Source organism: Aedes albopictus, chromosome 1 (assembly GCF_035046485.1).
Source record: "Aedes albopictus strain Foshan chromosome 1, AalbF5, whole genome shotgun sequence".
In the NCBI taxonomy this organism is placed as follows: domain Eukaryota; kingdom Metazoa; phylum Arthropoda; class Insecta; order Diptera; family Culicidae; genus Aedes; species Aedes albopictus.
The window spans coordinates 283,833,086-283,847,407 of record NC_085136.1 but is presented as its reverse complement, the minus strand read 5'-3'; the positions used below and the strand labels follow the sequence as shown (position 1 = coordinate 283,847,407).

At 42.8% G+C, this 14,322-nt stretch overlaps 1 protein-coding gene and 1 long non-coding RNA gene across 2 annotated transcripts in view; one reads left to right on the top strand and one right to left on the bottom strand.

The window, feature by feature from the left end:
• The window catches only part of LOC134285678 (uncharacterized), a 470,596-nt gene that overhangs the window by 158,564 nt on the left and 297,710 nt on the right, over positions 1-14,322 (bottom strand). The window lies entirely within an intron of this gene.
• On the top strand, positions 2,906-13,555 carry LOC134285676 (uncharacterized). Its single transcript, XM_062846921.1, has 2 exons — positions 2,906-4,388; positions 4,449-13,555. The coding sequence occupies exons 1-2, from the start codon at positions 3,747-3,749 to the stop codon at positions 4,812-4,814; spliced, it is 1,008 nt and encodes a 335-aa protein (XP_062702905.1). The 5' UTR covers positions 2,906-3,746; the 3' UTR covers positions 4,815-13,555.

Sequence of the window (14,322 nt, the reverse complement as noted above, 5' to 3'; positions counted from 1 at the left end):
GAATACATATTGGTAGAAACAATCAACAGACTTCTCTTTGGATTCCTTCAGAAATACCTCTATCTATTCATACAGTGATTTCTCTAGGCTTGCTGAATGGATTCCTCTCGATATTTCTTCAATAAACTTCCCTTAGGATTCTCCAGGCAGTCCAGATGGGGTTGCACATATTAAAAATTGTTACAAAGATTGGTCTAGCGATTTCTCAAAGGATTTGTTTGAAAATCCTTACTTTGATACTTGGGATTACTTCAGGAAATATGTACTGGTGGTATCATTCAAGACAAACTTCAGAAGTTCCTCCAGTGATCCTTCCAGGAATTTCTTCAGAGATTTTATTCAAAGATTCTTCCAGAAATTTCTCATGGAATTCCTCCAGGAGCTTATATTGGCCTTTCTCCGAGAATTGTTGCTAGGATTCCTCAAGCAACTCCTGCTGCTATTCTTCCAACAATTTCTCTTAGAACGCCTCCAACAATGCTCACTGTGGTACCTTCAGGTATTCTACTAGGGAAGTTCTTCCGGAAAATCTCCCCGGGGTTTTCCAAAAATCCCATCGGTGATTCCAGAGATTTCTTCAAGGATTTATCCAGGACTTCCTCCAGAGATTCTTCCGAAAATTCCACAGGGGATTTCTCCAAAAACTTCTATTGACCTTCCTCCATGAATTCCAGCTGGAATTCTTCAAGCAATTCTCATTAGGACTCCTTCAGAAATACTTCTAGGGATTTCTCCTGGCATACTTACTTACTGCAATACTTTCGAGAAATCTTCCTGAAATTTCTCCAGAAATCCCTCCTGCGATTCCATCAGGGATTCCTCCAGTATTCTTCTACCGATTCTTTCAAGGAGAGCTGTACATATTCCTCCGGCATTCCTGATTCTAGGATTCCTCTAGAAATTACTCCTCCTCCCGGAATTATAGGAATTCCTCTAGATATTCCAGCTGGGATTCCTCAAGCAATTCCTGCGTTTATTCCAGTTATTCTTCCTCCAGAAATTTAAACTGTGGTACTTCAAAAATTATGCAACGGATTCATCTAGAGCTTTCTCCTAGCTTTTTGCTGGGATCTTTCCAGGCAAACATCCTGGAATTCTTGTAGAAATTCCTTTGATTGTTCTACCACGGATTTCTTCAAAGACTCATCCAGGAATTTCTTTAGAGATTTTATCCAAAGATTCGTCCAGAAATTCCTTTTGGCCTTCCTCCAAGAATACCTCAAACACCATCTCCTGCGGTTCTTCCAGCAATTCCTGCAGAAATTCTTACTATGATACGTACAGAAATTCTTCTAGTGATTCCTATACGAATTTATTCTACCATTGTGGCTGGAAGTCAACTGAAAGTCTTCCGGGAAATCTTCCTGAGGTTCCTTCAGAAATTCCTCCTGCAATTACTTCAGCGCCTTCGCTATAGATGCTTCCAGAACACCTCTACCGGTTCTTGCAGGAACTTTTCTAGGTATTTCAAGGATTTTTTCTTTGGATTCCCCCAGGCATTCCTGATGAGGTTTTTCTAGAAACTCCTGTATAGTTTCCTCCAGCAATTCCTTCTAGGATTTCTGCTGAGGCTTCTACAATGATACATCCCAGAATCCTTCTAATGATACCTTCTGATGTTTTTTCCTGTGATTTATTCAGAAGCTCTCCGGTGATTCCTCCAGAAATTTTTATCCAAAATATTTTATCCAAGGATTCTTTCATAAATTTCTCCTCCAGGAACTCCTCCTGGGATTCCATAAGCGGCTGCTGCTGCTTGTAATGTTTCAGCGATGCCTCCTGGATCTCATCCTGACATTCTTACTATGATACCTTCAGGAATACTCCAGGCTTTTTTCCTGCTATTCTTGCTGGGATTCTTCTAGGCATTTTTCCTAGGATACTTCCAAAAATGCTGTTGATTCTTCCAGAGATTTTTCTAAAGAATCATCCAGGAATTCCTCTAGAGTTTTAATTCATGGATTACTCTAGAAATTAATCTTAGTATTACTCCCGGAACTCCTCTTGGCCTTTTTTAAGGAATTCCAGCTAAAGAAATCCCAATAGAAATCTCTAGAGGAATTCCTAAACGAGTTTCGGGAATAGTAGGAAATTCCAGAGAAATGCTAGGAGGTATTACTAGAGAAATCTCTAGTTAAATCATATAGGAATAAACTCCGCTAGCAATGATGGTTCTCCGTAGTTGCATGTCCGAAAGATCGTGAAACTATTGAGAACTTGAGCTACAGGTCCTAAGCCCTGGTAAAGGAGGAAGGTTGCGATGGCTGTTATTCATGGCCATCGTCAGGGATGGGAACACTCACTTGCAAAGAGTTACACTCACTTGCTATTTTCTCAGCTCAGAAGCGTGCTATCAAGAAACGATGTATGGACAACTTTTGCCTTGTGGTTTTGTCTAAAACATTGCCGAATAGAGTAAGAGTCACCCACGCATACCAAAGTCGTGGCAGAGCTGTGAAAGCGACTCTCCACGAGGTGAGTGTAATTTACACTCACCTCGTGGAGAGTTGCCTTCGCAGCTCCCTCACGGCTTCGGTATGCGTGTGCGACCCCTACTCTATTCGGCAAACTACTAGACAAAACCGCAAGGCAAAAGTCGTCCATACAACGTTTCTTGAATGCACGCTTCTGATCTGAGAAAATAGCAAGTGAGTGTAACTCTTTGCAAGTGAGTGTTCCCATCCTTGGCCATCGTGTAAAGAAAAAATGGATAAACCCCAATGCCAAGGTGTCATGCGACCCGTGCCGAGGGCTGAATGGTTGAGGGGGTTCTAAACATGCTCAACCGCGAACGGAGCCTGGGGTGCACCAGGGCGAACACCCCAGTAAGCAGCCCTTACTGCACTACGGCGGGGCACTGGTGCAGCGGACATTTATTTCCCTAGCTACTCGTGGGACCAAAAATGAGTACACCTTGTCCTTTTTTTACGTCCATGCTTGGCTGAGCGACAAAAAATTCTACCGCTAAGACAATGAGCAAACTCAACAGTTTTATATTTTTTAAAACATCTTCGTGATTAGGAGAAGTGTACAAAAATATAAAAATGTTTATTTTGATCATTATTTTGTCGGTAGATTTTTTTTTCGCTAAGCCAATAGTGGACGTAAATCAAGGTTTAGGTGTACAAATTTTACAAACAACCTTCAAAGTGACGACTGGCTCTCTCAGTCGTGTGAGAGCGAAGTGGAGAATACTCTGAGTCAGCTTGGCCTTACCGAAGACCAGCTACTCAGTAGTTCGCAGGAGAAGATGGAAATATCCTGCCCCTCAACGCCTACCTCCCGGAGCAGCACATGTTTCGACAAAGCTGATCCAGATCTACAACACCCCTCATCGACCGACTCCAACCTGCTGGACATGGAAGATAACGAAGATGATGGTATACGGATCGTCATCAACCCCCAAGAATCTTCAGCAAGTAGCAAAGGATCCGAAGATAACAAGGGTTCTACGGAAGCCAAGGGGGCTCCGAGTAAGAAATTCCCCACACTCACACGTTCGCAGAGGAAGCAGCTTAGAACTCTCCGGGAGAAGGGAAAAGACCGGAATGAGGCCTTGTCCATAATCCTGAATAAGGAGAGCGAGCCCACTTCCTCAAAACGCTCGAGAAACGACCTAGACAAATCCGCCACAGAGGACCCCAAACAAAAAAAGGGTGAAGCACCATCTGGATCCGAGAGAGCGCGCCCAACAGTCCACAAACAGCGCGCCTCAGAAAAACGTGTCTGGACAACAAAACCCACCCATGAGGAAAACAGCTGGTATCAGCTACAGTGATATGGCCAAAAGCGTGAAGGTCGGGATAATACCCAAAGACTTTCCCACCGTCCAACTCACTACAGCCCAGCTAGATCTTCTACAAGAAGCACTCCTGCTCAGAGTAGTTCAACAACGAAACGAGCCAATAAAACCCAAATTCAACAACCTCATCTACAAGTCCGGTTACATGGTTCTAATCTGTAAGGATCAAGAGACTGCTGAGTGGTTAAAGAGAATATCCCCATCCATGAAACCCTGGGAAGGTGCAGAGCTGATGGCAATGGACGAAGTGGCGATTCCACGTCCAGAGATGATCCGAGTATTCTTCCCACAAAGCTCTAGCTATGACGACGACCGAATAAAGGCTCTCATAGAAAGCCAAAATGACATCACAACAACTAATTGGCGTATTGTGAAACGATCCATTCTGAAAGACATTCATGTCGAATGGATCTTCACAGTAGAGGGTGCGTCGATGGAAAAGTTGAAGAAGTCCAAATACACCCTCAACTACCGATTTGGTGAAATCCAACTAAGGAAGATTACAGATCAACCGACTGCCGATACCGCCAATCCGACTGGAAGGCCGACCCAAGAGCAATCTGAGGAGGCCTCCTGTTCGGGCAAGGTTCGGCTAACTGGAAGGCCGACCCAAGAAAAATCTGAGGAAGCCTCCGGTTCGGGCGAGGTTAGTAAATCTCACCCCAAAAGCACCATAAAGGCTAGTCAGTCCGCCTCTAAAGGAAAAGCTCGAAGCTTACATGCGACTCCCTGCTCTAGTGGTACCAAACCAAAGGTATCTAAACAGGGCAAAGGGAGTGCAAAAAGCGACAGTTTGACCACAGAGGCGAAACTGGCGGGCCAGGTCGCTACAGGGAAGAGAAACAACTCAAACTGTAACACCAACCCGAGCAGAAGGGCATACCTTACAAATACCATGCGAAGAGCAACATGTGCTCTAATACCTAAAATTGTTATTGCTGCGGTATTCTACGAAATGTTAAGAGAACATCACAATAACAGCTGGAGTTATTTGAGCAGAGTTTGGTATTGATGTAGTATTTGTTGGTTTAGCAGTGAAAATGACCGAAGAACAAGATTGGTTATTACATCATGAAGTCATCGAACAAATGAAACATTTAATAACAAGAAATGTTATTAGTTTGTAATTCAATAACTTTGAGATAACAAATACAGCACTTGAAATTTAAGGTATGCATTCATTATTGAAATAACAATACTTGTTATTTCCTAGGTGTTATTTATACAAAATTTTGGTATTCGTTTTTGTTATTTTGCCTCTTATTACCACCTAATAAAGGGCATATCAAGGTATGGTAGTATTTAAGATAAATACCTTGGTATGTTATTCACTTGTTATTTTCTTCTGCTCGGGAAACGACACCCTGATGATCCGCAACATCCAAAGCCGGATAGTCGTCGTCCGGAAAAAAGCGGTAACCCCGGAAATGGCGACTAAAGTTCTGCAAGTGAACCTCCACCATGCTGAGAGCGCCACGGGTGTGCTCTGTCGGAGGTTCACCAAAGAGAATCTAACCGTGGCCCTCATTCAAGAGTCATGGGTCAATAAATCCAGAATACAAGGTATTCCACAACACTCATGTAAGTTGGTATATGATGACCAGGGATGCCATATGTACAGATTTATCTGTATTATACAGATTTTTGAACATCTATACAGATGGCGTTTATATGAAATACAGATTTTACATTTGTATAGGATACAGATTTTCCACCCAAATTTTGTATGGGATACAGATTTTTGAGCGAGTGATACAGAAAATCATCTGGCATCGCTGATGATGACAGCCAGCTTTCTCTTAGAGCGGCTATTTTATTACATAACAACTGTAAATACTTTCCAATTTCAGAATTCATAAAAAGGGACATCGTAGCTGTCAGGATGGAGGTACCTTCCGCTAGAGGGAGTAGAGAGATCTTGATGGTCTCGGCATAGTTCCCAGGTGACGTGGACGAAATCCCTCCTCCAGAAATAGCTGCGCTCGTAGCCTACAGCCACCGACACAACATCCCCTTCGTCATAGGGTGTGACGCAAATGCACATCACACCGTATGGGGAAGTACAAATATAAACACCAGAGGTGAGTACCTGTTACAGTTTCTCTCTTCCAAGAACATTGACATTTGTAATGTTGGTGACAAGCCCACGTTTGAAAACCTCATTCGTCAGGAAGTTTTGGACTTGACTCTATGTAGTCGGTCTATCTCTGATAAAATAAAAAACTGGCATGTTTCTGAAGAAATATCAATGTCAGACCACAAACACATCATCTTCGAATGGGAAGGGGGTCTAACGATAGAAAAAACGTTTAAAGATCCTAAGAAAACTGATTGGGAATCCTACTCAGCTATCCTACAATCTGAAGAGTACATCATAGAAAGTCACATCAAGTCCATTACACAATTGGAAGATGCGTCCAAATCCATTAAAAACAAAATCCTTAATGCCTACCAAGAGAGCTGTCCAACTAAATAAATTAGTTCGAGCAGAGACGTTCCATGGTGGAATAAAACTCTTGAGAAGCTTAGGAAAACTGCGCGTAGGGAATTCAATCGTGCCAAGCGAACCGGCGATTGGAGCCTATACAGAAAGGCCCTGACGAACTACAACAAAGAAATAAGGTCAGCCAAACGGAAATCGTGGATTCTAATGTGTGAAAGCATAGAGAATACACCCGTAGTGGCCAGACTACAAAAAAACTCTTTCAAAAGACCACTCCAATGGTGTGGGTAGCCTCCGAAAGACGGATGGGTTGAGAGGGCTGTGAGATCTTTCGAGCCATTTAAGTCTCCTGGCATGGATGGAATATTCCCAGCGTTGATCCAAAAAGAGGAGAAAACACTGGTTCCACCCTTGGTTGAGATTTTTAGGGCGAGTCTGATTTTGGGGCATATACCCAACGATTGGCGTCAAATCCGGGCTGTCTTCATTCCGAAGGCAGGAAAGAGGGATAAAACCAACCCCAAAGCATTCAGGCCGATAAGTTTATCCTCTGTAATGCTCAAAATTATGGAAAAGGTATCAGGTATCAGAAGGCCGGCTCCAGAGGCACGTTATCCTCCATTTGGGACATTTGTGCCATCGCCAAAATAACAGCCTATTTCATCATCTACCTGAGGGAAAAGGAAGGAAAAAGGATTTGGATGGGGATAGGGACAGGTAGGGAAATAGGAAAAATACCCTGGAAGAGGGTACTAACGCACAAGCGTACCACAATGGGTTCAAACAGCGCCCTGAAAAGGGCACTGTAATAACGCATAAAGCGAAAGAGAGCCTATAGCTCTTTACCACAGCGGGTTAAGAACAACAGAATATCCTGAAGATTCAGGTTTCTGAAGTCAGTTTCACTTAATAAGTGTTTACCGAATACTCGGAAACGCAGTTGCGCGAAAACTGGACAGTTACATATCAAATGATACGAAGTTCCATAATCGGATTCACAGCTATCACAGGCAAATGAATCAGCTTGCTGAAAATTCGCCATGTGATAGCTGAATCGGCAGTGGCCAGTCAATGCTTTGACCAGCATGCTGCAATTCTGCTTAGACAGATTAGTTAGATACTTCGCCACCCGTAGAGATGGCTCAGCACTATACAATTTGGTTTGACGACATGACTCCAAACTATTCCAATATTGTCTGTGTTGAGTGACAGCCCAGGTGTGAATCTGAAGCTTAATCCAACACTTCGATATCGGAATAGCTGGCTCAGGGCCAATGAAGTCATGTGATGCTCCAGAGCGAGCTAACTCATCAGCCAATTCATTTCCAGCGATGGAAGAATGACCAGGTACCCATAGAAGGTAAACAGCGTTTGCTGAATTCAGCTCCTCGATTTGAGTTCGACAAGCGATAACTATCTTCGACCTGGAGTTGGCCGAAGCAAGTGCTTTAATAGCAGCCTGGCTATCTGAACAGAAGTATATTACTTTGCCCATTACGTGCTGCTGAAGTGCTGATTGCACTCCGCACATAAGAGCAAAGATTTCGGCCTGAAAAACGGTACAGTGTCTACCAAGTGAATAAGACTGATACAGCCTTAGCTCACGAGAATAAACACCAGCACCTGCTCGACCTTCGAGAAGGGAGCCATCAGTGTAACATACGATGCCGTCTGAAATACTTCTTTCCAGATAACCAGATGTCCACTCTTCCCGGGAAGGGAATTTCGTGGAAAATGTCCTATATGGAAAATTACAAGCAATTATAAGATCACTTGGAGCAAGGACAATTTTGTCCCAATTCACCAAAAGTGGAAACAACGAGGTGTGTGTTGAACTGCGGTTCACAGGAGTTTCCTCTAGTAGACCGAGTACCCGTAACCGGTAAGTGCAAGAAAGAGCTTCTTGTTTGAGATGAATGTGTAGTGGGGCAACGTCAAAGAGAACTTCTAGCGCTGCCGTAGGAGTTGAAGAGAACGCTCCAGACATCGCCATTAAGCACATCCTTTGGAGATGGCCTAATTTTGATTGGACCGTTCTCACTTCACCCTTTTGCCACCACACAAGACATCCATAAGCCAATATTGGCCGAACCACAGTTGTGTAAATCCATTTGATATACTTGGGTTTTAGACCCCAAGTTGTTCCAAAAGTACGCCGACATTGCCCGAAGGCCATACAAGCTTTCTTGATTCTGAACTCAATGTGAGGTGTCCAGGAAAGCTTGGAATCAAGAATGACTCCAACGTACTTCACCTGTTCAGTCACATCGATTTCAGAATCAAAAAGACGCAAAGGTCGAACGCCATTACGGTTTCGCCTTTCCGTGAAAAGAACAATAGATGTTTTACTCGGATTAACCGAAAGGCCATATTGGCGACACCAACCCTCAACTACCTGAAGGGCGTTTTGCATCAGGTCGAAAAGGGTGCTGATGCACATACCAACTAACAATGTTAGGTAGTCGTCGGCAAAACCATAAGTAGGAAAACCGCTATTATTGAGTTGCCTCAATAGCGTATCTGCTACGAGATTCCACAAAAGCGGTGATAAGACTCCCCCTTGGGGGCATCCACAAACACTCAATTTCCTAATCCCTGCTAGACGCAATGTCGAGAAGAGATATCGGTTTTTGAGCATTTGGTGAATCCAATTGGAAATCATTGGAGATATACCATGACTCCGTGCGGCTTCCAATATGGCATCGAAAGGCACGTTGTCAAAGGCACCCTCGATATCTAAGAAAACACCCAAACAAGATTGCTTTTGAGCGAATGCTTTCTCGATATCGTAAACAACCTTGTGTAAAAGAGTCACAGTGGACTTACCAGATTGGTAGGCATGTTGGTTCACATGAAGAGGCACGTTGGCCAGATGAACATCACGGATATGATGATCCACAATGCGTTCTAAGCATTTCAGAAGAAAAGAGGTCAAACTGATAGGTCTGAAACTCTTTGCTTCTTCATACGACGCACGACCCACTTTCGGAATAAACTTTACAGTAATATCCCTCCAGGATTTGGGAATATACCCTGTAGCAAAACTGCAAACAAGTAGTTTTTTCAAAACATGTTTGAAATAATCAAATCCCTTCTGAAGCAAAATAGGATAAATCCCATCTGCCCCAGGAGATTTGAAAGGAGCAAAGCTATTAAGAGCCCACTCAATCGATTCTATAGTTACAATATTCCGAGCCGAAGCTAAAGAATCATAACTACAAGAAAAGACATCAGGATCATCCGAAGATGTAATATCCACACATCCAGGGAAGTGTGTGCTGAATAAGCATTCCAGAACTTCCTCATCAGAGGAAGTCAGATCGCCATTTGGCAAACGAAGTTCGTTCACCCGGAAATCCTTAGATTTCGCAAGGATTTTGTTTAACCGGCTGACTTCACTCAAGCTGGAAACATTTGTACAAAGGTTTTTCCAGCCGGATCGTTCAGCAGACCGGAGAGCTTTCCTGTAGGCCTTGCGAGCCGACCTGAAAGCCTCCGAACCAGCCAAACGTCGTCTGTTCCAACTCTTTCTACATTGTTTCCTGAGTTTCGCCAGATCAGAGTTCCACCAAGGGGTTCCTCTTGTGATCTTCACAGACCGTAGAGGGCATGCTTCTTCAAAAGCTTCCATGATGAAGGTCGTTGTAGTATCAACGGCATCATCTAAATCACTTGGAGTGTCAATGGATGGTGAATATCCATGAAATTTGGCTGCAACCAAATCAGTATAAAGATCCCAGTTTGTTGACCGAGGATTCCTGAAACGCAATGTTTGCGAAGTAACATTTAAATGTTCAAAAAAGATATAGCGATGGTCAGATAAAGATTCTTCATCTGACACATGCCAATTGGTCAGCTCGTGACTAATTCTGCTAGAGCAAAGCGTTATATCTAACACTTCCTCTCTAGCAGATACCATGAAGGTTGGGCGGTTGCCTATGTTAAGTAATGCAAGATCTGTACTACTCAAGTACTCCATCAAACTGAAGCCTCTCAAGTTAATGTCTGAGCTGCCCCAGATGATATGGTGAGCATTAGCATCACTGCCAACAATTAGCGGAAGGCCTTTTGAAGTGCAGTATGCGATGACTTGTTTGAAAGCATCCGTAGGGGATGGTTCATCATGTGGTAAATACACAGAACAATAGACGTATTTCCTGTTGAGGTTTCCAACAGATACATCAATTGTGATAGCACATACATCTCTGGTGGTTAGTTCAGAGATGAGTGTAGCAACGATTGCGTTGTTGACAAGCACACAGGCTCGAGGCATGACACGCGAGTTTGCCATTTCATGTTTACTGAAAGTGGCAAACACCGGGTTCACAAGGTTTCCTAGATAGAAATTTCCCTTACGAAAGTAAGGTTCTTGTACCAAGGCCACTTGGGCTGTACCATTTTGCATAAGTCTGCAAAGATTGATTGTTGCTGTTCTTTTATGCTGAAGATTGATCTGAGCTATCCTAACCGTAGCCACTACCCAAACTAGGTAAGATTAAACTCTTCGCAACAGCAGCACAACAAAGAACAGCAACAATAAAACCAAATCGGTATCGATTGGAAAACGCCAAAGGCGAGGATACACAGAATACACTGTGTAAATCGCATAATGCGAAACCATATAGGTGAAAATTTAAACTAATTAACAACATCTTCATAATCCCGCCCTTATTTAGCCTCAAGTGAGACTAAAGAAGGGCAGCTGATTGTCTCGGAGAAACACAAGGTCCACTGCACCATTGCTCCGGTTAGCGCAGTAAGGGCTACATACTGTGGAGGGCGCCCTGGTACTCCACAGGCTCCGTTAGCGGTTAGGTTTTTATTAGACCCCCCTAGCCATTCATTCCTAGGCACGGTAAGCATAAAGCCGCATCACACCATGAATTAGGGGTCACCTGTTGGTGGAATCTTACCACCGGAACAGGCGGTCCGTAGTGTTATTCTTAGCCAATTGAGACAATCGCTACCGACACTACACAGCTATCTAGGCTGATCGAGAAAAGAAGTTAATATTGATGATCAACTTCATACGGATTCGAACAGCCGATAAGTTTATCCTCTGTAATGCTCAAAATTATGGAAAAGGTACTATGCGAGTACATAAATCACAAATTTATGAAAGCAATGCCTTTGTCAAAAAACCAATTCGCTTATCAAAGTGGAAAATCTACGATCTCGGCACTACGTACGGTAGTTCAAAAGATCGAAAAAACATTCAATGCAAGAGAAATTGCTCTTGTAGCATTTCTTGATATTGAGGGCGCATTCGATAACGCTTCTTATTCGTCTATAGGGTCAGCAATGTTGAGGAGAAAATTCGACCCATGCATTGTTACCTGGGTACATGCTATGCTAGCTAATCGAAAAATCTCCTCTGAGCTTAGCGGTTCATACATTACTGTTAAAGCAACAAGGGGATGTCCGCAAGGCGGAGTGCTTTCTCCTTTGTTGTGGTCACTGGTGGTGGATGAGCTTCTAGACAGCTTAGAGAGAAGAGGCTTCGAAGTGGTTGGATATGCTGATGACGTTGTCATTATTGTACGAGGCAAATTCGAAAGTGTTATCGTGGAAAGAATGCAATCTGCCCTAAATCACACTTTTTCCTGGTGTCATAAGGAACAACTATACATAAATCCTACAAAAACTTCCATTATCCCTTTCACCAAACGGAGGAAGGTCCAACTGAAACCCCTTTTCTTGAATCATACACAACTAGTTTATTCAAGCGAATTAAAATATCTAGGTGTCATACTCGACGCAAAACTGAATTGGAACTCTCATCTCCAATCAGTTGTGCAGAAAGGTCTCAATACACTTTGGGTTTGTTCAAAAACCCTGGGTAAAAGATGGGGCCTAAAACCAAGTATGATCATGTGGATATATAAAACCATTGTTCGTCCCAGGACTACTTACGCTTCCCTTGTCTGGTGGCCTAAAACTAATGAGGCTGCTGCAAGGGCGAAGCTCAACAAAATCCAACGCACCGCTTGCATAGCGATCACTGGTGCAGTTCGTAGTACACCCACTTTGGCCCTAAACGCAATGCTTCACCTGCCCCGGTTAGAGCAATTCATAAAGCTGGAAGCGGAAAAAAGTGCTCTAAGGTTAAAGAGAACAAAAACGCTGCTGTCGGGAGACCTTACGGGTCACCTCAGCATATTAAATGAATTTGCCATAAATCCCGCAATAGGAATTTGTAGTGACTGGATGGAAACGGTAGTCAATTATGACTTACCTTACGATGTGCTCATTCCTTCCCGCCAGGAGTGGGAAGGAGGTGGACCCAGCGTTCCAACTGGCTGTATAAATTTCTTCACAGATGGTTCGAAAATGAATAATCTGACAGGCTCCGGAATCTACGGCCCTAGAACAAAAATCTCTGTCCACTTAGGACAGTGGCCCACAGTATTTCAGGCGGAAATATATGCAATATTAGAATGCGTGTTATTATACCTGAGGAGAAAGTATAGGTTTGCAAAAATATGTATTTTCTCTGACAGCCAAGCGGCACTTAAGTCGCTTAATAACTACACTTGTAACTCAAAGCTAGTGTGGGAATGCATTCTGGCTTTGAAAAACTTATCCATACGCAATCGAGTCTACCTATATTGGATCCCAGGACATACGGGTCTAGAGGGAAACGAGATTGCTGATGAGCTAGCCAGAAATGGATCTAATGAAAGGTTCATTGGCCCTGAGCCCTTCTGCGGGATCTCAGACTGCTCTGTAAAAATGGAACTGAACAAATATATGGTCAGTCAAATCACATCAAACTGGAATGCACTTCCCCATACGAGCCAATCTAAAAGGCTCGTAACGATAAACCCCAAGAAAACCCAACAACTATTAGGTCTCAACAAAAGGGATCTCAACATCTACACCGGTCTAATAACTGGACACTGCCCCTGCAGATACCATCTACAAAAGATCGGAGCAATCCAAACCTCAAATTGCCGCTTCTGTGACGAGGAGAGGGAAACATCAGAACACATCCTCTGCTATTGCAGTGCACTCACTCAACGTAGGTTCAAAGTTCTCAGCAAGCCCTTTTTAGGGCCTGCTGACATATGGATCTTATCTCCCAAGGACGTGGTTGGCTTCATAAAGCTAGTCTCGCCAGAATGGGGGAGTCACATACTGTAACTCAGGATCTCTATTCATCAATAATAGATGGTCTTGAGTTCAGTCGATACCAAGGTATCTCAGTGACAAATATGTTACTGAGATAACTTGCGTACCTCACAGCAAAAGGGTATATCACAATAGTTCTAAAATCTGGACGCAGTGATTTTCACCCGACAAACGAGAGAGATAGGAATATACAAAAAAAAACTTGTAATTAATTATAAGGCACAGAATATTGCTATTTAACAAATTGAAAGAAAAAAAATCGCGTCCTGGTGGGATTCGTACCCACGACTCCGTATTCGTTAGACCACAGTATGACCATTTATTTAAGGGTTCCTTCGGCATGGTTTTTATTTTAATTTCTGTGGTAGTTTAATTAGAATTTAATCATCAATTTCTTTGGATTTTTTTCTATAATTTCAATGGCTATTCCTCTGAAATTATTTCAACGATTTCTTTTTCAGTTATTTTGCAAATTACTCAGACAATTTTATCGTGATTACTTTTGTAATTCTTTATGATTTAATTGTATTTATATTTATTGTTCCGAAAATGGCTTAATTGGAAATTCAGAAATTCTAAACTGGGCTTGCTCGAAAAAAGTTCTATCTATGGAATTCCTGACAAATTCCCAAAGAATATGTCCGAGAACTTTCAAAGCAGTTGCCAAAAGAATTTACATAAGAATTACCAATGGAATTCCTGAAGAAAATATTTAGGCTTTTCAAAGAAATTGGTCAAATCCAATATCAAAATAAATTTACAAAATATATTCTATAAAAATTTCCAACATTCCTTGTTGAGTGCTTGAGTGAGCTGGTCGACGTTTTCCCAGTCTCGTTACGCGGCGCTTTTATTCGCAATTTCGGTCGTTTTTTTGCTCTACCGGACGGTAGTTTTTTCGACACGCGTTAGTCCCGAAAGTGCCCAGGTAACCGCCTCTCCGAAG

Bases quoted from the DNA above. Each gene is read 5' to 3' on its own strand.
- LOC134285676 (XM_062846921.1), top strand. From the start codon at position 3,747: ATGAGGAAAACAGCTGGTATCAGCTACAGTGATATGGCCAAAAGCGTG. The intron at 4,389-4,448 runs GTTCGGCTAACT...GGTTCGGGCGAG, and splicing joins AGGCCTCCTGTTCGGGCAAG to GTTAGTAAATCTCACCCCAA.